The 26,871-nt window shown below is 38.9% G+C and overlaps 1 protein-coding gene across 3 annotated transcripts in view; it reads right to left on the reverse strand.

Annotated features, from left to right (window-relative positions):
• LOC136864694 (ATPase family gene 2 protein homolog B) overlaps positions 1 to 26,871 on the reverse strand; it is a 265,266-nt gene that overhangs the window by 146,858 nt on the left and 91,537 nt on the right. For all 3 annotated transcript variants that reach the window (XM_067142014.2, XM_067142013.2, XM_067142015.2), the window contains exon 5: positions 26,457 to 26,688. In XM_067142014.2, coding sequence (XP_066998115.2) covers positions 26,457 to 26,688 — 232 coding nt within the window. The remainder of the gene's footprint in view (positions 1 to 26,456; positions 26,689 to 26,871) is intronic.

Raw genomic sequence — 26,871 nt, forward strand, 5'->3', positions numbered from 1 at the left:
GTAAGAAGCCGGGTCATGCGTCAGAAAAATGTAGGTCTAGGCGTACAGAAGGTACGAGTAGCGCACATGAAATAAAGGTGTGCAGAATAGTTAGATGCTACAATTGTAATAAAATGGGACACATACAATCCGAATGCTGGGAAGAGTACCGCCAGTTGGATGAACGTAAATGTTTTATACGTGGGCGAAAGGGGCATAGACAGTGTACCTGTTGGTTTCGCGAAAAAGGAAGGTCTCCTACGAACCAACATATGCAGAGCCACCCGCAATCTAAAAGGAAGCCGCCGGCTCAAGTGGTAAATACCCCCCAGTGGAAAGAAACCAGCCCCCAAGTATTTTAAACGAGTTTGGGACCATGACTCAGGGCAAAATCACGGGACCCGCAAAATGTCCAGCCCACGAAATATAAGGGAAGTAAGTAAAGAAAACAGAAAGTCTGACCCTACACAGCACTGTCAGGGACAGAGCCGTATAGAACATGATCGCTTGGGTTCGATCCTGGTCTATGCCAAGGAAAGGAAAAGGCCCTTTCAATTTTTGATCGATACCGGAGCGGATGTAAGCCTCTTGAAGGAGCATACCATACCGAAAAGAGAAATTTATCATAGGAAGCCAGAATTGGAACTGGCCGGGATCACTGGGCGAAGTTCGCGCACAAGAGGGTGCGCTACTTTGCAGATAGGGGAATATTACCCCGAATTCCACATTGTGGGAGATGATTTCAGACTATCTGTTGATGGATTAATAGGCAGAGACCTATTACAGGATAGTGTTATAAATTTCAAGGAAGGGTATGTTGAAATATTTCAACAAATATACCCTATGGGATTAAGCCTACATGAAGTCGGTCAAGTTCGTATAGTAAGTGAAAACTCACAGAAAGAAACCGAAGGCACTGTACAAATTGGAGTGAGAGACTCCAAAAGCTTACTACAACTCCTATTAGACACGGGAAGTCCAATTTCTCTTTTAAAGGATCAGTTCGTGCCTCCTAAGACAGAAGTGCGAAGAGTAGGCACGAGAGTAAGAGACATGAGTGCCCAAGAAATCCAAACCAAGGGCACAGTTGACCTTCTGATAGGGGAAAACCTAAATGAATTTCACGTGGTTCACAAAGGAGTACCACTCCAATATGATGGAATTATAGGGCAGAATGTACTCCATAACAGTATATTAAATTATAAAAGGGGCTGTGCTGAAATAAATGGAGAACAGTACAATATAACTAAGAGGACCCCTCAGGGTCAAGTTATCAGCCTCCAACCGAGGACAGAGACAATAGTATCGGTAAATACTGATAAGGCGCTGGCAGAAGGAATAATAGAAGGAATAATAGGAAGAAATACTGCCAGGGGTGAATCTCGCTAGTCGTGTTCACCCAACCATCGAGCGATAGCGAGTATATTAAATACTCAGGGCAAGGAAGTGACATTTAATAGCCCACTCATAAATATCCACAAAATACAGTGGAATGACGCTCCTAACCAAGCGGAAGTGCACACGGTACAACAAGTATCACAGCAAGCACAGTAATCTGAAAATAGGTCTCGTGAACAGAGGCTCGTGGAGCAATTATGCGTAGACCACTTAACTCCTAGAGATAGAGAAAAGTTGTATGCGATTTGTGCAGAATATAATGACATATTTCATCTCGAAGGGGATAAATTAACGTACACGACTATCTTACAGCATAGGATAGATATAAAAGAGAATCAACCCCCTATAAATGTGAGGCCTTATATAATTCCCGAAGCATTAAAGGATGAAGTACAGAGGCAAGTGGATAAAATGCTAGAGGATGGAATGATCACCCTTGGCACCAGTGCTTGGATTGCCCCTCTGTTAATTATTCCGAAGAAAATGGACGCTTCAGGGAAGCAGAAGTATCGAATTTGCTTAGACTACAGGGGTCTCAATAATGTAACGATAGGGTCAGCCTACCCCATCCCATTAATAACTGAACTATTGGACGCACTAGGGAAGGCACGCTATTTTTTCCACCATGGATCTGGCATCGGGATATCACCAAGTTCTAGTACGACCAGAAGACCATGAGAAGACAGCATTCTCTGCTTTAGGGTGCCACTATCAGTACGTCAGAATGCCCATGGGACTCCGCAATGCCCCAAGCACCTTCGTCAGATTGATGAACACAGCCATGGCAGGCTTATTGTGGGTTAAAGTTCTGGTTTATCTGGATGATCTTCTTGTGTATTCAAGTTCGATGGAAGAGCACCATCAGAAATTCAGAGAGATCTTCCAGAGACTCAGGGAGCACAACCTGAAGCCACAGCCAGACAAGTGCGAATTTTTATGCACAGAAGTAGCTTTCTTAGGGCATATAGTGACCAAAGAAGGGGTAAAACCAGATGAGCGAAAAGTGGAAGCGGTGAGGAACTTCCCTAGGCCCACCACCACTAAACAGCTCAAGGGATTTCTGGGATTAAGCGGCTATTACCGCAGGTTCACACCAGATTATAGTAAAATCGCGAAGCCTCTGTATGAGCTCTTGAAGAGTAACGTCCCTTATGTGTGGACCGATAAACAAGAGGCTGACTTCTGTATATTAAAGCAGAAGCTAACAGAGCAGCCGTTGTTAAAGTACCCCGATTTCACAAAACCGTTCATCCTAACTACGGATGCAAGCGGAGAAGCACTTGGTGCCGTACTCTCGCAAGGAGAGATAGGAAAAGACTTGCCAGTAACATATGCAAGTCGAACCTTGAACAAGGCGGAGAAAAATTATTCTGTAATAGAGAAGGAGCTCCTAGCCACTGTATGGGGAGTTGAATATTTCAGGCCTTATTTGCTAGGCAGACATTTTACAGTGGTTACAGACCACAAACCGCTGAAGTGGATGTTCAATGTACAGGACCCATCTTCGTGATTGATCAGGTTCCGACTGAAATTAGCAGAATATTATTTTACAATCATATATAAAATGGGAAAAACTAATAAAAATGCAGATGCGTTAAGTAGAATCCCAGTAGAGTCTGAAGGAATAGAAAAGACGGAACCTAAGACAGCGGTAAGAGTAGTAAGCGCTGAAGGCCAAGAAGCCGTATTAACAGGTGAGCAGAAAGGAAATTCTAGTAGGATTGACCTCGAGGACACGCAAGCAGAGAGGTTAGACGAGAATCGAAACCGAGATCCCAGCCCCGTAAATGCTGAATCAGAAGGAGCTGAGACTGGAGAGCAGGAAAGTTCACCTGAAGTAGAAGTTCAGACTCTCACTGAGGAAGAAAAGCTGAACATTCTACAGGAAGCACATTGTTCACTTGTTGGTGGACACCAGGGTATGACGAGAACGTTAGCGCGAATTAAGGAATTCCTCCGGTGGCCTGGAATGAAGGACATAGAGAAATTCGTACACTCTTGTCCCTCCTGTCAAAAGAACAAAATTGTAGGCCCAGCAGTTAAAGCGCCTATGACGGTGACTGATATTCCTAGCAGAGTTTTTGAAAAAGTGGCAATGGACGTGGTAGGCCCACTTCCAGTAACAGAGAATTCTAATCATTTTATTCTCACCTGCCAAGATTTGTTATCTAAAAATTTAATAGCCATTCCACTTCCCAATCAAGAGGCTGAAACTATAGCTAGGGCATTAGTAATGAACATTATCAGTATTTTTGGGATTCCTAACATTATACTAACCGACATGGGTAGTAATTTTATGAGCCAAACGTTCAAGAAAATGTGCAGAATGTTAAAAATAGAGAAAGTGCACACAAATGCTTTTCACCCACAATCTAATGGTAGTGTAGAAAGAGCTCATCGTACGTTAGTGGAGTACCTGAGACACTATATCTGTTCAGAACAAAATGATTGGGATAAGTATCTCCCCACTGCTACATTTGTGTACAATACTACTCCATACACAAACACAGGGTTTATACCCTATGAGTTAATTTTTGGTCGTAAGGCAAATATTCCAGGCATACTACAACGAAAACCAGAAGCTACTTATAATGAGTACCAGAGCGTAATTGAAGAGCTAACAAACACGTTACAAGAAAACCATGAAATAGCTAGGAAAACCCTTATCAGGAGTAAACAGAAAGAGAAGGAAAATCATGATAAAAAATTACATGAGGTAACTTTTCAGATGGGAGATAAAGTACTCCTGAGAGATGAGACCCTACGACGAGGTCGTAGTTCAAAATTTTCACAACCGTATCGAGACCCCTACATAGTAGAAAAAGTAGATGGTGTAAACTGTCTACTAAAGGTCAATAAAAGAGGCAAGCTTATCGTTCTACGTTGCAATTTTATTTGACGTAAATAAATAATAATAATGTTATTTGCTTTACGTCCCACTAACTACTATTACGGTCTTCGGAGACGCCGAGGTGCCGGAATTTAGTCCCGCAGGAGTTCTTTTACGTGCCAGTAAATCTACCGACACGAGGCTGACGTATTTGAGCACCTTCAAATACCACAGGACTGAGCCAGGATCGAACCTGCCAAGTTGGGGTCGGAAGGCCAGCGCCTCAACCGTCTGAGCCACTCAGCCCGGCACGTAAATAAATATCACACGAGAACACGTTCACTTCCTTATTAAAATTACTTTATTTACACTGTACGTCACAACACACCATTATACACAGTAGCAAATTACACTATATACACATTCAATAGCGGAGTACCCTGAAGTCGATTCTGACAAGTACAGATATCAACAACACTGACGCGCGCATTATAACATACTCTCTCTTGAATTCCCCGCCTCACTCACTCACTCACTCACTCACTCGAGTCCAATGATCTGACTGACTCCACCTCGGAGCCCAACAGTCACTCCCAGTCCATCACTTGCCTGAGTCCCAACAACCAAGATCTGCGAACTTAGAACTGAGAACTGCCTTCACTGACTGACAGCTCGATATTTATACTACTTCACCAACCATCTAGAATGATCGACTTCTGGAAGAGTTCTTACAACACTCTAATGAAACACACTCGAAACATCGATCGACCAGCTAGTCGAATGGGTACTCAAATGTTCTTTCGATATTAAAAAATGTACATAGAAATATCTACAACATTCATAATGTCTCTACATGTATCTGGATAATAAAAACCTTATTACATGTAAAAAAATCACAATATTATAAGCATATAATAAAACCTTGCCGTAAGTTTCCAGAACCTTTCACCTATACCAAATTATAGCACAATAAGTCTAACATACGAACATTATGGAATTTTCTACCGTTTTCGACCATATAGATTTTGAGGTTAAACAATACGTTTTTGAGGTTATGCAATTTTATAGTACATATTTACAGAGAAATCATATACTAGTCATGTTTAACACTTAATAAAAGATAATTTAGCATTAGATAAACTATAATTAAAATATATATAACATACTAATACTAGGTTTTAGGTCTATACGAAGTCGTACCTACGACAATTATCCCCCCTAAAATCTTCAATATCTACCCTGTACATTCCTTACTCTACGTGTTAAATTATATCTAGGTGTCCTTATATCTATTTCTTTGACTTTCTTAGTCCTCACCATTCAGTTACACTTAGGCCACCTCAATCGCACTGTCTTCTCGTTGGCGTTGTTGAAGTCCACATATCGCAGCTAGGTAGTTCAATCGATGGCCACCACCTTCCCATGGAGGATCCGCTGGGTCTGGCTGACCGTGTCCCTGTTCTCTGTAGCAATGATCCGTAGGTCCTCGCGTGGCAGTCGACACTCCACTGACTTTCCCCTTCGTCTTGCCTTTGTGTTCTGCCAGGGCCCACGCGCATTCGTAGTCCGCCGGTGTGATGCACGTCGTGGACTTGGCCCTGTTGAGTCTCCTCTTGTTCCGGGGTGCTGAATTCAACGTTCCTACCGGCATATGATTTTGTGCCGGGACTAGTGTCCTGGTTACTTGGCACCCTCGTTTGTTGGTTGCCGTCGCCACAAGGATCCCATCATCCCGTGGAATTGTCATCTTCATGGCGCCGGGGCCGCCATCGCTGCTTGCGGGCTTCACCCGTGTCTCCAGAGCTGTCGTGCTTTCACACAGCGCACTCGTTGTTTCCGCTGGGCCTTGAACTATGGACTCCACCATCGCTGCGATGATCCCGTCGCCCTGTGGAGTTGCCATCTTCATGACGCCGGAGCTGCCATCACTACCTGTAGGCTTCACCCGTGTCTCCGGAGCTGCCGTTCTTTTACACAGCGCACTCGCTGTTTCCGCTGGGCCTTGAACTACGGACTCCACCATCGCTACAATGACCCCGTCGTCCTGTGGAGTTGCCATCTTCACGACGCCGGAGCAGCCATCACTGCTTGCAGGCTTTACCCGTGTCTCCGGAGCTGTCGTACTTTCACACAGCACACTCGCTGTTTCCGCTGGGCCTTGAACTACGGACTCCACCGTGGCTCGTACTTCGTTGTCCAGCGACTTGATTTGGTCCTTTATTCCTTGAGACGGGGCCTCGATTTTCCGCCCGAGTTTTTCGTATTGGGCATTGATACCCTGGAGTTTTTCGTTCTAGGCCTGAATCAAGGCAGTTAGTTGTGCTAACATAGTGCATACCCGGCTGTTGGTTTCTTCCTCCGAGGTGACTTCGAGGTCGAAACTGTCTGGGTCCTCTCCGTTATCTATCAAATCCCGGCGCAGCATCTCTTGTAGGTTCGCTTTTCTTCCAGCCGTCGGTAAACCTCGGGATGTCAGCGCTTTCCGTAACATCGCCACAGTCATTTGTTCGATCTTCATTGCTGAATCTTGAAGTGTCCTGTCACGGTCGCCAATTTATCGTTCTACTTTGTGATTTTCTTTGACGAAAATAAATATCACACGAGAACATGTTCACTTCCTTATTAAAATGACTTTATTTACACTGTACATCACAACACACCATTATACACAGTAGCAAATGACACTATATACACACACGCAATAGCGGAGTACCCTGAAGTCAATTCTGACAAGTACAGATATCTACAACACTGACGCGCGCACTATAACATACTCTCTCTTGAATTCCCCGCCTCACTCACTCACTCACTCACTCAAGTCCAATAATCTGACTGACTCCACCTCAGAGCCCAACAATCACTCCCAGTCCATCACTTGCCTGAGTCCCAACAACCAAGATCTTCGAACTTAGAACTGAGAACTGCCTTCACTGACTGACAGCTCGATATTTATACTACTCTACCAACCATCTAGAATGATTGACTTCTGGAAGAGTTCTTACAACACTCTAATGAAACACACTCGAAACATCGATCGACCACCTAGTCGAATGGGTATTCAAATGTTCTTTTGATATTAAAAAATGTACACAGAAATATCTACAACATTCATAATGTCTCTACATGTATCTGGATAATAAAAACCTTATTACATGTAAAAAAAAAATCACAATATTATAAGCATATAATAAAACCTTGCCGTAAGTTTCCAGAACCTTTCACCTATACCAAATTATAGCACAATAAGTCTAACTTACGAACATTATGGAATTTTCTACCGTTTTCAACCATATAGATTTTGAGGTTAAACAATACGTTTTTGAGGTTATGTAATTTTATACTACATATTTACAGAGAAACGATATACTAGTCATGTTTAACACTTAATAAACGATAATTTAGCATTAAATAAACTATAATTAAAATATATATAACATACTAACTGAAGGTTTTACGTCTATAGGATGTCGTACCTATGACAAGCTTATCAAAGTTCACCAGAACAGATTAAAATTATATATAGACTAGACCACAATGAAAGGAATTATGGCCCTTATTTTGGCCATGGTAGATCACACCCCCTTCTACCCAAATGGCTTTTTGGAACTAGCGATCGGTCGTTGGTGGAGTTATATGAAATACTCGGCCTGACCACGTGCAAAATTCCCAGGGGAGTATAGAAATTTAACCTACACCTAAAAGGGCCTAGAATATTGGTGCGCAGGACGCAATGTGCGTAATTGGTCAGCATCTTTCACAAAAGTCATGAATGGCGAGGACATGACTCATGTATTCTCGCAACTCAGGGTATATCCTACCCTACAATATTTTATAGGTTCCCATCCTATGAATGGACAATTAAATTCATACACACTAAACATATTACTGTGTAAAAGCAAAATATCAGCGATCACTCCTTAATGAACACCCTATACAAGGATACGTAACAAATCTGTAACACATACTACGTAATATTTAACACGTAATACTAGCGAAAGTACCACACTCGAATGAATGAGTGACCTTTACAGATAAGGATGCACTACAGCTGTGTTAGGAAACAGGAAAGTGAGATAAGAGAACGCAAGGCAGAACAAAGCCCATAATGGCCAAGCGAGGCATCGAATATAAAAACACGATAGTTGAAACAGTAAAACTCGCATATTATGTACCTCATCCCCAGTTCTGAAAAGGACGGGATGATTTTCGAAAAACCTTCCTCGCCCGTAGCTGTAAGAAGAGCGAGATGAATTCAACATTGCACATACTCTATACAGCACAGTTTAAGCGCAGAAAATTTACTAATTACAAACAATTAGTACCTAAGACGCATAACTGAAACTAGATATCGACGGTCAATTTTTGCATCACATAAGACCATGTGGGTTCAGAACTGAATCAACGTATAAGAAACACGGTCCTTTTTGTGCAATTCATTACAGTAAAAATTCACACTGGCTACCAAAGTCAAGCGAACATTTCTGTCAGGACAGAACCTTCCACATTAACAGAAGCTATCTGATGACTAGACCTATAAGGTAGCAATCTGACACTTAAATTACGTTGACGTTACTCGTGGGACAGAACACACATCTCCTTTCGAGGATGTTGAGTGTTGGACGGTGAGCTATTCCTGGGCCGGTAGCCACCACCTTATTAGGAAAGTCATTTAAAAAATGATTCTAAGTAAAGCCGCTTAAAAGTACTCCCTAAGTCCCATAAGATTAATCACAGAGATCATACTAAACATTACTGTGATAAAGGAGAGACCGTTCTGCCCCCTAGTGAACGTATCTTTCACAATAGGATGATACTATCTGTCATAACACTGTATACATTATAAAACATGCTAACACCGCAACTAGAGTGAGAGAAATCTCTCTTTTTGCAGGTCACTCATATGGGAACAAGATGGTGCAGACAACACCTAAGGCAACTCACCTCCTAACCATCATACCAATAATTATAATTTACCATATAATCATCGCCAGTACACTAAGTTACGCCATATGGAAAGACGCCCGGAATTTATTTTAAGGATCAGGGCGCAGTACAACTTACCATCACAGAATGGAAGTTAATTACCTATGTAAACCTAACAAAACTCCACACAACACTTACAATCATTCGAAAGAATATTCAGCAAACACAAACACTATGTTATCGATTACCACAAACATTAAATTACACGTGTCGACATGAAGTCCAACTAAAGTTAATTAGAATACAAAAGATTCAAGATCTCAAAAATATAATTAAACAATTCTCTAGAGGGCAAAGTCAGAGAACCAGGAGAGGTCTCCTCAATTTTATTGGCACGCTATCTAAATCACCCAGCTTTCGCTCCCGTAAAGCAAAGTTGGTCTGAAAACAGACCGATGCAAAGATAGTTTCGTCTGGGAGCTGACTTCCTTCTTACAGAATACTGCTGATCGCAACTGCGAGCTCACTGCATTAGCTTTGCTACACCTTGATTCAATCTCACTTACTATATTACCATCCTGGGAGAACACACAACCTAAATACTTGAAATTATCGACCTGTTCTAGCTTTGTATCACCAATTTGACATTCAATTCTGTTGAATTTCTTACCTACTGACATCAATTTAGTCTTCGAGAGGCTAATTTTCATACCATACTCATTGCACCTATTTTCAAGTTCCAAGATATTAGACTGCAGACTTTCGGCACAGTCTGCCATTAAGACCAAGTCGTCAGCATAGGCCAAACTGCTTACTACATTTCCACCTAACTGAATCCCTCCCTGCCATTTCATACCTTTCAGCAGATGATCCATGTAAACTACGAACAGCAAAGGTGAAAGATTACAGCCTTGTCTAACTCCTGTAAGTACCCTGAACCAAGAACTCATTCTACCATCAATTCTCACTGAAGCCCAATTGTCAACATAAATGCCTTTGATTGATTCTAAAAATGTACCTTTAATTCCATAGTCCCCCAGTATGGCGAACATCTTTTCCCACGGTACCCTGTCATACGCTTTCTCTAGATCTACGAAACATAAACACAACTGCCTATTCTTCTCGTAGCATTTTACAATTACCTGGCACATACTGAAAATCTGATCCTGACAGCCTCTCTGTGGTCTGAAACCACACTGGTTTTCATCCAACTTCCTCTCAACGACTGATCGCACCCTCCCTTCCAAGATGCCAGTGAATACTTTGCCTGGTATACTAATCAATGAGATACCTCGATAATTATTGCAATCCTTCCTGTTCCCTTGCTTATAGATAGGTGCAATTACTGCTTTTGTCCAATCTGAAGGTACCTTACCAACACTCCAAGCTAATTTTACTACTCTTATTCATAAGTTAGAAGTAACAGACATGAAAGTAGCGAGAATGATTGCTGGTACAAACAGGTGGGAACAATGGCAGGAGGGTACTCGGAATGAGGAGATAAAGGCTAATTTAGGAATGAACTCGATGGATGAAGCTGTACGCATAAACCGGCTTCGGTGGTGGGGTCATGTGAGGCGAATGGAGGAGGATAGGTTACTTAGGAGAATAATGGATTCTGTTATGGAGGGTAAGAGAAGTAGAGGGAGACCAAGACGACGATGGTTAGACTCGGTTTCTAACGATTTAAAGATAAGAGGTATAGAACTAAATGAGGCCACAACACTAGTTGCAAATCGAGGATTGTGGCGACGTTTAGTAAATTCTCAGAGGCTTGCAGACTGAACGCTGAAAGGCATGACAGTCTATAATGATAATGTATGTATGTATGTATGTATGTATGTATGTATGTATCTAAATCACTATTCGGAACGATGGATCAGAATGATGCAGATTTTTATCAGGATAAAATATCCAAACTAGAAAAGGAACAGATGTCAATGCTTAAGATTGCGAAGGAGCAAATGCTGGTCGTCCGTTCGACACTACACTCAATGAACAGTACACTGTATGACGTCACTAACAATGAGCTAAAACTTACTCAAAATTTGGAGCATATTAGAAATTTTATAAAAAATGAAACCAAACAATTAGAACAGGCCTACAACCAACTCAGCATAGAAATTAACATTAATCAACATCTAATAGAAATTGAGGACTTATTAGTCCAAAATCATGAACAATATAACGTAATAACTTCAGCCATTACATATGCTCAACTACGAATTATTCATGTTCAAATATTAAGTCCCGCAGAAATAGTTAAAGCTTATAAAAAAGCAATAGAACAACTCCCTCAGAAGATGACCCTACCATTTGAATTGGGCACAACTCATGAGTACCTAATTTATAAGATAGCCAAGTTACAAGCTGTCATTAACCAAGACATTTTAGTGTATGTACTCACAACTCCTCTCGGTGACGAAAAGAATTTTAAGGTGTACAAAATTATTCCTTTCCCAACACGAATAGCAAATGAAAATCATCAGTTTGTAATAATAAGACCTACATCAGAGTTCATAATGATAAGTGAAGAACAGCAAATGTATGCTTACTTGTCCAAAGACCAAATGCTCAAATGTAAGGCAATCTCTGAAGATAAAAATGTATGTCCATTAGAATTTCCTTTAAAAATTACACATGGAGAAAAGGATTGTATTTTAACCTTATTAATTGGTTCTAGCTCCATACCATTAAACTGCCCTAAAGATATAGTGCAAGTGCAACAATTATTTTGGATGTCTATTAATAGAAATAAATATATATGAGGGCAGATCAGAAAATAAGTTGCACTTCCCAGTTATGGCCATTTATTACACCACCTATACAACAGCAACACCGCTATAACGACATACACTGTTACTTCACTTTTCCATATAGTTTCCAAGAGACTCCAAACATTTCTGCAAACACACAACCAACTTGTCGATGCCGGATGCATAGAAATTTCCTCCAGCGTTCTGCAACTACTCGGAGACAGCGGCCTTCACCTCCTCATCAGTCTGGAAGCGTCGACCACCGAGCTCCGTTTTGAGCTTACCGAACAGATGAAAGTCACATGGCGCTAGGTCGGGACTGTTGGGTGGATGTTGCCAGACCTCCCACTTGAAACGCTGCAGCAGTTCTCTCGTTTGGCAGGCCTTGTGAGGTGTTGCGTTATCGTGCAACAAAATCACACCAGCGCTCAATTTTCCCTGGCACTTCTCTTTAATCGCTTTACGCAACCGGTGCAACGTTTGACAATACGACGCCACGTTGATCGTCATTCCTTCTGGCATGAATTCCATGTGCAGCAAACCCTCCATGTCAAAGAACACTGTCGCCATAACCTTACCGGCTGAAGGTTGAACCTTGGCCTTCTTTCGTTGTGGTGATGAGGGGTGCATCCATTCCATTGATGTTTCGGGAGTGAAGTGGTGGACCCACGTTTCATCGCCTGTGATGATTCGCCGCAGAAACCCGTTGCTGTCTGCGGCAAAGCGTTGCAAAAATGCCAAGGAGGATTGGAAACGATATCCCGTGTGCTCATCGATGAGAAGACATGGGACCCATCTTTGACACAGCTTACGATATCCAAGGTCCTCGTGAACAATGGCCAACACACTGCCATATGACATGTTCAGCTACGTCGCGATTTCTCTCAGTTGAATGCGCTGGTTCTGTCTAATGATCGCATACACACTGTTGACCTTTACACGGGTCGTGGACGTTGCGGGCCTGCCTTCGCGATGGTTGTCCATGATATCCGTGCGTCCGGCTTCGAATTGCTGACACCACTTTACAATACCTTGCCGGGAAATGGCCCGCTCCCTATACACAGCACGAATTTCATGATGAATGTCCGTGCAAATTCTTCCTTTTGGCCCATAGGAATTGGATTGTCGCACACACCTCATATTTGGAGTGAACGTACAGTTCACACGCCACTGCATTTGGCTGCTATTCACACACTACTAGACGAGACACCACAGCCACCTGCCTAACAGACGTGTGGGCAGTGTCTGTCCCTTTCTCCGCAGTGCCCACGTTTGCGACACACAGCGCGTTGCTGCGGCGCGTTAGTGCAACTAAACTTTTGATCCACCTACGTATATGTAGCTCCAGAACCAACCAAATTAACAGTAGTTTGTCAGGAAACAAGTGATATAACATTAAAAAGAGTAGGTATTCTTACCTTTTATGAAACTTGCACTGCCTACGGGCCAAATATAAAACTAAAATCTTCAAATAAGGTGAATACTACTAATAAAAAAGGACATAATTCCGGATATTTTCTTGACATATGACTGTTGTGAACATTTGAATGTAAACTTAAAATTACCAGATTTAAATTTAAAGGAAGCTCCCTTACGCAACATACTAGTACATGAAAATGATCTCAAAATGCTAGTAGGAAGGTTGAAGATGTTGAAAGACTTATTACTGAGAAAGTAAATGAGCTGCAATTTAACCAATTGTATTCTCATTTCAACATCTATAAGATTATAGTGTGGACAGTTATAACGATAATAATACTGCTACGAATTTTCACTTGTTGTAAATGTTGCACCTGTTATTTAGGACCAACGTATAAAAATGTTGGAAAGATACCTCAGGGTGTTGCACCAAAATCTGCCTTACCCAAAAGATTATAAAAGGAAATAAAGTTAAGGCTAAGAATTCAGATTATGACTTAGTAGTACATTTTGACAGAAGTAGACCTGTCACAGGTCGTGTCAGCATTCATGAAGTAGAAAGTGAGGATGACACTATTAGTCAGGTGCAACCACCCCTTGGTAAGAAGTCACGTACAAGAGTATAAGGAAAAAATTAAACATGATTAGTAAAAAGGGAGTTAGGAACCTCATAAGAGAAACATGAAAAGAGTATCCAATAAGCGATGTCATTACGAGACAAGAAGCGAGGAGAAGTGCCTGCGTCATGTGGACGCACACACTTCACTTCCGAAGGGGGGAGGTGTCATATCGCTGATGCGGCAGCACCCGCAATCCGTACCGTGGGCGAGCGGTGCGACCTCAGCTCGGACCGCAACCCCACTGTACCAGAGGAAAGTAAAATAGAAAGCCATAACATAAAGGAAAAGGATTAAATTCACTAAAGTATCAAGGTAAAATAATTATATTTATACTTAAATGAAACTGAAGCATACTTGGAAATTGTTAAGAGGACGCAGTACAGATTGGTAGGAGTCTTACAGGGGTGTTCAAATGTTTAACAAGTACACAGGATGAGTGGTCTCCCTTATCGCGATATTTACCCGGTCAAGGGGCAGAGAATGAGATGTTCAGAAACGCACGTAAACCAAGGGAAACTTCCGATGTTAGTCCTTCTAGAACAATTGAGAAGGTTCAGAATGTCCTCAGGGAAGGGATACCACTAATCAATAGGATCACGACAAATCAGACATACGCAGGGTTCAAAGTCTGTAGGGCTTGGTAACAGCGAAACCACCGAAATGACTTAAGGAAGGAGACAATGAAACAGTGGATCAGTCTTAGTAGTGAGTCTTGAGGGAGAAGTAGTGGGTGACCAGGAAGAGTAGCTGGGACGGTACCTGGGCAGGGTGATAATCTGGTCAAGCCGTGAATAAGTTCAAGTGAGAAACTAAGTCAGATCATGGTAGCGAGTAGCGATTATTCTGGGATGGTCAGCCGGGAAATCTCACTCACTCAAACATTAAAGTATCTACGTATGAATAAGATTCCTAAACGGGTCGCAGAAAGGTTCACAATTAATAGGAATCTCACATTAAGGGATTTAGCCCAGGTAGCCGTACAAATAGACTGTCTAGCTATGATAAGTAGCAGGAAGTCACAGCAGGTAAAGACTGTCACACGGGAAGATCTATAAGGATCTTGGTGGTTCATGCATATGGGTGGAGGTCCATGGAGGAGTCCACAGGCTAAAGGGTAGCTGCAGATCAACCGGAGAGTTGGGAAGCGGTAACCACAGCACTTATTAGCAATCAGAACACTATTCGAGGATAATACTACGGGAGACACTCACACTGTATTAAGTTGAGGTATCAGTACTGCATCCGCTTGGGTCTATAGTGAAGAAAGCCAGTGAATACAGTGAAGTGTTAGTGTGTGTGAGTGAAAGCCGAACCTCAATAAAGAAGACAGCGCGGAAGGCTTCATCATCTCGGAAGATAAGTATCACCCAGTAATTAGAAACTGAACTAGGGAACTCAAAGACTTTTAACTAGAAAGAAACTGGTAGATTAGGCAGTTCCCTATTTGCACAATTGAGTCTTATTTTAAAAGAGTGTACATTTTGTATATTCTGTACATAATTTATTTTCAATAGTTGAATATCTTTAATATTGGCATTAAGCTGCCTTAAACTGGAGTTTTCATTGTAGTGCATTTTAGAACCCTTTCAGTCCCCAGCTTGACATATTCTTAGGATATGACAAAATAATGTCAACATTTCTTCTGTCTGCTGTCATTTCCATATCTAGTGCAATTCTAACTCATTATGATAGCCTATATACACCTATATACACATTAACATATTACTTGGTATACTATTGAAATCTTAACATATTCTCCTTATAAGAATTTCAAATGATATGCCATAATATGTTTGGATTCTTTGCTTTCACTGAAATACTATTATCACATTACTATATCGCACTTCCCAACTTGGGTTAATTATGTTTCTTTAGAAGACTAGCCATTCCCTTCTATTCCTTTTATATTGATATAATAAATAAATCACTCGCGAGAATCTAACACAATTTAGGTTATTTTGAAGACAATAATGGTAAAATATATCAAGCTTTGACTACAACTCATCAATTCATGTTAATATCTACCAATCTATGTACATTTTATTTAAGAAACTTCTCTCTTTTTCCTTCGCTTCCAGAATGAAATCATTGCTCGTTCATCCCCCGCAATCATGGGTGTCGTTCATCTTGCATGGCTGGTCCTGTCTCATGTTTTCTTGGAGAGCCATGTGGATCTTGAATTGCTCAATTACAAAGATAAAATACAATGATTAAATCAGCTGTAGCATATGAATGATATCAAAACCTTCTAACATACTATAACAATTAGATTTCGTTTAAGATTGCTTTGTGTAATTTTAATTTCTATCAGACCTCCAAGATGTCTGCAATTATCTCAATTTATGTGTCATTTAAAATTGCTTTATGAATGGCACAATGATGATATTGCGTTATATGAACTGCTTGTTTCTCTGGCCAAAGCCTTTTTCTTTCTGTCTATAATATGACTGATAACCAAGTCTTGTCACGTATCTTAAATATATATATAAAATGTGTTTTACATTATTATTATTATTATTATTATTATTATTATTATTATTATTATTATTATTATTATTATTATTATTCTCTGTTTTGCATTATTTTGTGATTTTATCAACGATAATAAATTCTTTTTCTTAAATTATCTTCTTTCTTGACATTTCAAAAGATTCAGTTTGCTTCTCAATCACAATACATCTGGTTCGTAAGCTTGCTTCTTCATTTGTGTCATTTGTACAGTGTTGGTTCTTTAACAATTCAAATTCCAACTTTGTCTTTCACTGCCATTACGATCCTATATATTTTGTAATTGCATTACTCTAAACTTTCATGACATTTTATAATGTCATTCATTATTATTAATTTTGTTGTCAGTAATCGCGCTCATTGCGACTCGACTGATTTTTATTTCTGGAATAGTGGAATGGCACAGTATCTCCTTTAAAAATAAAGAATCATGTATTATTTTATTTTCGGAAAAATGACTTAAGACGGGGTGGGGTGAAAATAAGTAAAGGAGTTGAATTCTGTTTATGAGGGTACTCATATCTCAGAAACTAAAGATGTTACAAATGTGATTAGTAGTTATTTTGAATCTCCTTTAAAAATAAACACGTATCTGTTTGCTTTCGGAAAATCCATTTGAGTGGGTAAAACGAATTGAAAAAGCGGGTGAATTTTTAAAATGAGTACCGCAGATCCATTGAAACAGTTTCATACTCCACTCATTAAACTTTCCAATGTCAACTTGAACGAAGAGGAAAGACTTATCCTTGAGAAAGGTCCTAAACATAATTGGCCGACCTTCAATCAAGCTAAAGTAACTAAAAATCTGATTATAGAAACAGAAATCGCACTCGGAAAATTGCCACTCGACTTACAGGATGAAGTCAGAATAGAAGTAAAGAAACAGCTGAACAAAACGGTTAATAATAACAGTAATAATGCTAATAATAATATTAATAATAATAATAATAATAAGTTTGTCATCCCTAAAGATTCTTTCAAGGATAGGAAACAAATATTTGAACTTAAAAAGAAAATAAAAAACGAAGAGCTTATAGTCACTAAAGCAGATAAAGGCAACGTAACCGTTATCATGCATAAAGCTGATTACATCCAAAAAACAAAAACCTTTTTTAATGATGACTCTTTCTATTATTAAGAAGGACCCGACTCAGTCATTGCAGAAGCAATTGAAACAAACATTGAAGACAAACATTGAAGACATCTTCTTTCCTCTTTAATGAATATGAGAAGCAGAAATTAATTAGCATGAACCCCGGCCTTCCTGTCGCTAAAGCGCTGCCAAAAATCCACAAGGCCGGAGTCCCCATTAGGCCAATTATCAATTACAGACCTAGCCCCCTTTATAAATTAGCGCAGTATATTCAAAAATTCTTAAAACAACATTACAGATTCACTGCAAATAAATCCGTAAAGAATGCCGTAGAATTCACTAAAGAATTAATTAAATTTCGATTACAGGATCACCACACAATACATTCTTTTGATATAGTAAATATGTTTCCTAATATCAAAACTAATAAATTGCTCCCCATTATTGCCAAAAATTTGAAAAAATACAGTCACTTAAGCAAGCTTGAAATTGATGAATTCATGACGGTTTTAAAATTGCTGATCGATAACAACTATTTCACTTTCGACCAGATCATTTATAAACAAAACGGCCTTGCAATGGGGTCTCCGGCCTCAGGAATTTTGGCAGAAATTTATTTAGATTTTCTAGAGGACACACAAATAATTAATAATGAAAAATTCAAGAATGTTCTATTTTGGTCTAGATATGTAGACGATGCGTTTGTTATCTTGGATGAACGCATAACCAACGCCTCTACGACTCTTAATAAACTTAACACAATAGATACGGATATAAAATTTACTTTAGAATCCATTAATTATTTAGACCTAAAGATCAATAGACACGCTTCTTCATTTTCTTTTAGTATTTACAGGAAACCCACACAAACTGCAGTTACAATACGTAATGATTCGATACACCCCTTAGCTCATAAATACGCGACCTATAACAGCTTGGTGAATCGCGCTTTTGGTATACCAATGTCCAAACAAAACTTGGACAAGGAACTGAAAATTATCCGAGCTATGGCTAAAGCTAATGGTTTTAAAGAGAACTTTATAGAACGAATAATAAGCAAATTCAAATATCGCCCTCACACGAGTCTGATGAAAAATAAAATAGAAGCAAAGGAAATTGCAACCTTCACGTTTAATAAAGATGTATACAGAATTACAAATATTTGCAGGAAACGTAACATTAGGATCGCATTCAAGACAGATAATAGAAGTACAACAGTTTTACATAATGTTTCGGTTGTCAACAAAGTCAATCCATATTCTAAATCAGGGGTATATAGGTTCGAATGTAGGGACTGTGGAAGCGGATACATAGGGCAAACTGGGCGTAGCTTTAATGTCAGGTATCAAGAACACCTTAACGCTGTAAAATATCACAGATTCTCAGCGGTAGGCCAGCATATCCATGAGTACAAGCATAAATTCACAGACATAGATAAAGACCTCGAGATCATGGAAACACTGTCTAAGGGACAGAAGCTTGACATTACGGAGGCATGTCTAATACATCTAGACCAATACTATAACGCTAACCTGAATTTGAATGAAATCTCGGAAAAACCCAAGATTTTATTTGATTATTTGATTCTTTTACTTAACAAGTTAACGATTCCAGAAAATTCGAGCGTATTCCGAACTCTACATAACAACTTTGCTTACTACTGTCTTCGTCCACAACGCCCCCCGGACTCTCTCCCAAAAAGTTCGACGTTCTAGAAACTTCCCCTTTGCCGCCCCTACTTCTCCTTCCCTGCGCTTCATCACAGAGCACAAGATACTAGCAGACACATTCATCGCGCCGCAGCCGTCACGCGAATTACACAGCTTTAGAGGTGAGTCAGCCGTATCAACAGTTAGATTCAATTAGTTTTCTTTATCAATATTCTCGCTTTTCTCTTAACATTGGGTTTCATTATTGCAGGGTTCTATTGAACTGAGAAGACATGTCCGCCTAACAACTGTAGGACAAATGAAATTACAGTTCCAACCACGCATACAGCCAAAAAATACGAAGTTTTTTGTACTTAATAAATTTAACAAGTTTTAACAATCATATTGTATATAACGAGCTTTTAATCCATCTAAGTGGTTATTATATACATGAAATGAACATTTTAACATCAAATGGACTGCATACAATTTTAAATCCTCAAGCTTAAGTTCGCATTTAAATTCGATAGTACGATAGTACAAAATCACAGACATTAAGGAATGTGAAGACAACTCATCAAACATACGAGAAATTTTATATTTATGACTTACAAGAATTCTCTTGTTACATATTAGAGTTTTAATATAGCATAATTTACTGTAGATGTTTTAGGATTTAACTAGTGCAATATTCAATTGTTTGTATATATGTATTTTAAGGAGTTACGTATGACAATATGTTGTTTAAGGTTTAGATTGCCAAGTTTTTTCGCACACTCTGAGCAGCTGATGATGGTGTCAAAAATTGAGCACCGAAACATGTTCTGTAATAAATAATGTTGTAAATACCATCCAACAACATTGTATTTTGTATTGAAAAGGTGGAACCCGCTAGATTCTAATTTAATTGTGATCTCAGTTCAATACGGACCAAAAGATGAAGTTCCTTACGTTTAATAATTTTAATGCTACGTACTGAAATTAAGTAAGAATATGATACACCTTCTTGCATCTGGTTAAATTTCGGAAAGGCTCTTCCCATGTAAATTTATAGCGAAAAGGTTATCTACTAGCACTCTACTAGCACTTGAGATATGTTTTCATAATACATATACAGTTAGGTTAGGTTAGGTGTTACTGTCTGAATAAGAAAACCGACACGTTTGCCACAGAAGCCTCTGGAGTGGTACTATTGCAATTTTTAAGAATGAAATTGAACATACGCGTTCACGTAGTATCGGAATTAGAATAATAACTAATGAGTAAGCTATAGTATGGAAATCATTCGTGAAAACGCAAGTATTGATCGAACTGATAGACGTTTCATACTGACTTTAAAGCGAGTGGGGTTTTTCCCTGACTTTTACAAAAAATCTGATTTAATGACAATCCGCTATAGCGAGTAAAATTTTTGCCGTTATGAATTCTCGCTGTAACAGACTACTGTGCATATAAAACCCAGCCCTGCTAATATGCCAGGAAAGAGAGAATGACACACTATTCGGAGATTCCCCATTCAACCAAAGCTAAATGTGTCGTTTACAGCCATCTGTTGAGCTTTTTGATTGGCCTACTATGTTTGCCGGTAACACAGTATCATTGACTGTTTAATAGTTTTAATTATGCTTGCGGGCAACCTGTTAGAGGGTAAAATTTAATATATAAGATCCCCTAAGGGTTAAGAAAGAGATGTAAATGATGCAATATAGAATTGAAAGAAAGTGTTTCTGGTTTGTGCACCCGCAGACCCTTTTGTAAGTAATAAGGTAAAAAAAAGGGACACCAAACAACTTCCAGAAATATGAACTCCAAAAATGTGTACTAGACACGACAAACTTAAATGACCTTTCCCCATCATACTACCTCCTGAATACAAGAGGAGATCAACATCCCAAGCACATAGTTTTGTCTTTAAAATTAAGTCTTTTTCTCCCTGTCAATATTTATCTCCACTAACTGTACTGTGGGGGGGGGGGGGGGCCTAGACTTCTGAGTTTTCCCGGAAATGAGGAAGCTTGTCACAGAGGACAGGTCCAACATGGTAAAGCCACATTATTTTCTTTCAAAGGGATAAGGACTGGACGGGCATGGGTTGAACTAAGAGATAAGTCTGTACTTTTCTTTGTCTACAACGTAGAAATCACCACCAACAAATAAATTCTCAAATAATTTAGACCAGTTCACTTTCAGATACTGTGTGATATTGTTGGTTGCTCAAAGGTTAGTGTGCTGTAGGTTGGAATATACGAGTCTTGAACCATCCCGTGCGAAACTTTGTGAGAGTTTTGGATTTAAATTAAATGAACTTGGAAAGGTGACTGAGAAAAAACAGTGTTTTATAAGAAATGCACAAAATCGTTCAGTAACAGCGGAATCACAAGCAGTCTCTAATATCACCTGAAGCGTGTTCATCCCTTCCAGAGTAGATCAATGTCTACGTATGTTGCTACCCTTAGTACATCTCAGTCAACAATGGAACGCTTAACACTCAGACCATATCCTCTATAAAAGAAACAGAATAAACTAATAAACTTGCAAAGTGAACTGTGCAATACAGGTCACTTAACATCGTCTCTGATTGTTGTCTCGAAACAGTTTTGTAAAGAGCTCTTGGTTCAAATATTTATAACCTCCCACGTACAGATACACCGTATTTACACGAATAATACCCGCATATTTTTTTAAAAATTGAGGCATGAAATTGGGGTGCGGGTTTTATTTGAGTCAATGTTGGTTTTTTTTTTTTTTTTTTTTTTTTTTTTTTTTTCTCAAAATCAGCCTTCCTAAAGTTAGGGTGTGGGGATTATTTGGTGGCAGAATTATTCGCGTAAATACAGTAGTAACAAAAATAATTGTTAACTTTTATGATGTTGAAAATATGAAATTATTATATGTACCAGAAAAATGAAATTAAAATTAATGTTGGCCAAAATGGGAATTTTTGGACTGCAGTATCTAACAATGCATCTTACAATGCATTGGACTGACCCAAACAGGAGATATTGTAGTTCAGCACTACAAACTAAGAGAGTCACAGAGAGCCACAGTGCCACTATTCACACACTGCAGAATTTGACGATGTAAGTCGGAAATGGGATTTTGTCGGTATTTGTTCTGAAAATGCCAGAAACACTTTTCTTTGAATTCAAAAAGCAAACTACAATCATTTTTGCTGCACTGCCCATGCACTACAAGTAGGTTGAACCAGAACTATCGAGGATGCTTCCGTGAATATTTTACTTGCAAAATGTGGGAAAACTATGGGTCACTTTAAACACTACCCTTACCTAAGAAAACCAAACTGATAGGAAAATAAAAGAACTGGGCTTGGAGAACCCATACTGAAACAGTACATAGTAACTAGGTGATATGAAATAGCAGTCTCTTTTGGAAGATCTGATGAGAGAGCGAGTGGAGTAATTTGTTAATCTACCAGGAAGCTACAGCCCTCGACCCAAGATTTAAATACCTGAAATGAATTCAAAAACAGTGTAGGGAATCTGTGTGGAAAGGAATTTCTGACAGAGCCATGGAAAGCACACAAACTCCAAGAGTAAGAGGAAGTTGAATTTTGACTTCGAGAGTGAGGGTGATGAAGATGGAACAGATTCAGCTCAGTACCGGTACAAGATGGACATTTCAACAACCTTTGCGAAGGAGGTAGAAGTTTACAAACCTTGGCAGGAACTAGAGGATGACTTTGCAGACACTCTGCACTGGAGGAAAACACATTATGCCCAACTTCCACATCTAGTGATGGTGGGAATATTGTTAACAAGTGAAGAGCAGCCCTTAATTCCAAGCATATCAATGTCCCAATGTCATACCTGCCAACTCTACAAAACCAAAAATCAGGAGATCTTGCTATGAAAATCAGGAAAAATCAGGAGAAATCAGGAGATGCAATTGGTCAAAACAGCTTATTCTTATTTATAACACTTAATATCTCAAAGCCTGACTTATGCTATACGAGGCTACAAGGCTAAAAATTACAAATCTTTATTCCCTCACAGCAGATATGTGAGTGAGATGATCGGTCTCTAATAAGCCTTCCGAAAATAGTGTGAACTCATGCCCCACACGTATCAATTAGTCATGCACTTAGATGCCACTACTTCGCAAATGCATAGATTAATATATTGCATCAAGCGCCTGCACGATTATGCGAAGGGCAATGCTATTTGTATAAAATAACTAGCTGATGTACCCGTGCTTCGCTACGGAATTCTCAGAAAGACTGTCATAGTCTTCCCAACTGAAGTCAGCACAGGTCATTACAATGACGTCAGTACGAACATCGCGATTAAAGGCAATGTTTCATATGAAATATTCAATAAAATAAAAAACAGCACATTTTCTCACTTTTAACGAAAAGTACTACGGTGTCGATCTAACAGTTCAAAATTCCAGAGCTAGAATGACCAGGCCGCAGACAACCCTGAACACTCCTGTGTAATTATTCCGTTTAAGTGTGCACACTGCTCAATCCAATCACTGCCTCAGGGTAGGGATTGAATAGCCATAGACACCCAATGGAGTTTCGGTTTACTCGGTCTGCCATCTAGTGGGCCTAGAGTAAATCGGAACGTCAAAATTGACGAGCAGACAGCCAGATGGCGTCAAATTGAAATGTCTGCACACGGTAGCTGAGGCCACACGATTATTATTATTATTATTATTATTATTATTATTATTATTATTATTATTATTATTATTATTATTATTATTATTATTATTATTATTAGCTGGAATACTATGATGATCCAGTGTGTTATGTGCCTGTAGATTCAGAAAATTTATGAACCAGAGCAATGGCATGGTAAAGAAGAGAGAGATTTAACTTCCCAGCTACTCCCCGCAAATATTCAGGCAGGCTGTTATATTAGATATGCAGCAGTAATCCCATCTATCAGAGATAAATGGCAGCAGAATACACAAAGGACATCACAACAAACAATGGTCAATGTAATGTCATTGTTGATCAATTTTATGAACTTTCTATATTGTAGGCCTTCACATTTAGTTTTCTTCCGACTTTGTGATATTAGAGCATATAATGTAAAGTGAGTCGTCCTTTCTTTCACGACTCCCTCTTGTGTTATTATTCAAGCGACGTTCCTTCATGACTTTTTTCTCATTCTTATAATAATTTAATCACCATCACCACCAATATTATTATAGTCGGAACGGTAAAACTGAATAAGACATAAATAATAAAAAATTGTATTCTCTATAACTTTTGTTATGTAGTACTTTTGATATGACCGATAAGACAGGTAATTAAAAATTAAATTTTTGGCACCTTCTCCTAAACTACCATTTACAACAAGGTGAATAAAATTATTTACAGCATAGACTGTAGTTCCTTATTCCCCGACTTTACATACCGATTTTCATTAAATTCTGTTCACCCATTTTCTCGTGGTTCGGTGTTGATATGGATTTACAACAAAAGTCCAAATTCATGAATATCTGTTATCATAGTAGGTACGGTAACAATGTACAGGACATAAATGATAGGAAATTTAATAATATATAACTTAGTTATGTAGTATTTATCGATAGTGCCAATAATAACAAATATTTGAAAATTAAATTTTAACCCTTCCCCTAACTACCATTTCACTCACCGTGAATAACATTACTTATGGCCTAGATTGTGGCGACGTATTCCCCGACTTTATATACCGATTTTCATTAAATTCTCTTCAGCCGTTTTCTCGTGATGAGCGTACATACATACATACATACATACATACATACATACATACATACATACATACATACAGAAATTACGGAAAATTAAAAACGTGCATTTCCCCTTGTTATTGTGGGCACGACCGGTACAGATATACCATTCCTTTTAAATGCTGAGCAATGTACAGACAAAACTCTTATTTATATTGAGATAAGTTAATAGTAGTCAGAATTGTCTCCAAATGGCTCCTAAATCTCTAGAAAAGTCCAAAGTCGTTATCATTGAATTTCTGTCCCTAAATTACTAAAAAAGACTCCATATCTAGCGACGAATCTCTAGAATCAACTAGACTGATGTGAACAGTGAGCAAACACAAACATAGCACGCGAGAACGAGAGATTGACAATCGGTATACGCGTCGCGATATACAGGTTTCAATAAACATCGCACTTTCACGCACATTTCTCGCATTAACAGACGTCTATATTTCATTTGGAAGCGGCCAATTACCGATGGACTTCCGGCCACTGGCGTAAAAATGCTGAAATGGCGGGATTTGAAAACAAATGTTTGAAGTTCACCAAAAATAAGCTAAAATCGGGAGAAATAATAGAACAATCGGGAGGCGGGAAAACTGTCGAAAATCGGGAAAGTTGGCAGGTATGCAATGTGTTTGAAGTCATGGTTTAAGGAGATCTGGCTACATAAGTGGAAAAGTTTATTTTTCAATCGGGCACTTGAGATTTACAAGTAACAACTCTCGTTATTGTTCCGTATTGAAGATGACGTTAGGCATAGATATCAAGGATATAGGGGTCACATAAACCCCGATATGCAATCCTCTTCACCGAAAAGAAGATCCATTTTAGTTTTGGACATTTTCCATATTAGATAGATTAGGACCAAAAAACTTTACTGTATTGACTTATGTTTGTATATATTGTATATAATGTATATGTTGTATATAGTGTATATATTGGTATGTTTATATTGGTTAAAAAGGTCCCAAACCTTGACCTAAAGGTTGTTTACAGGCTGAAGATGCCCAAAATAATGGGTGAAACATGTACCTGACCAAATAAGTCTACATAAAATCATGTAGATAATAACCACATTAAACGTGGAAAGTATTGAATAGGTGGTTTTTTATTAAATTATCCTTGATATCTATGCCTAACTTGAGATTTATTATGACATTCATATAAAATAATAATCATGCAAAAATCTGGTCATGTTAATAGTGCACCCAATTAACAGGATATATAGTTGGTCATTTTGTTACTTTTACTATATTGTACCACATAATATTTTGTTGTTTGTGCTCAAGCGTATAAACATTTTTTTTCAACCAATTAAAATTCTATTAATTGGACGTATAGATGTAATTATATGCTCATGTGTAAATATGTAAAAATGTAAAAATTACTAATTACACACACTTGTAACTGTAATATATTGTGTGTGCTAAAGCACTAACCCAAATGCTGGTTAGATCTTGTACCAATGGGCAAATTAAAAAGTACTACATTCATCACAAACTACACAAAGTTTATTCTACTATACATCCACCAACAGTAACATACCTCGAGGTTGTGGCAGTCCAAGTCTTTCAAATGCTTTGGGATATAAGAGTGGCCAAGTAACAGCTGTCTCCAGAGTTTGCTTCACACTGTCCAGTCCACCAATATCCTGCATACTCTGTGGTTCAACAGTAATAATTCCAACACCACCACGAAGTACAGAAGGACGAACAGTGGCAACAGCTTTCATAAAATCTTCTAACCAATTATTCATATCATACGCATGAACATCTCTCTGGAGGGGAAAAAGAAGAAAGAAAAACAGATAAAAGTTGAACACAAATCATAACATTGCTTGATAAAGGGTGGAAGCTGCATGTTATCACAGCTACATAAGGAGTACTTAAATGTTTTATCAGCCTTCAAGTATAATCTTGACCTTCAGCAAAATAAAATAGCAAATTCCATCATATTTTTA

This window comes from Anabrus simplex, chromosome 2 (assembly GCF_040414725.1).
Source record: "Anabrus simplex isolate iqAnaSimp1 chromosome 2, ASM4041472v1, whole genome shotgun sequence".
Taxonomy (NCBI): domain Eukaryota; kingdom Metazoa; phylum Arthropoda; class Insecta; order Orthoptera; family Tettigoniidae; genus Anabrus; species Anabrus simplex.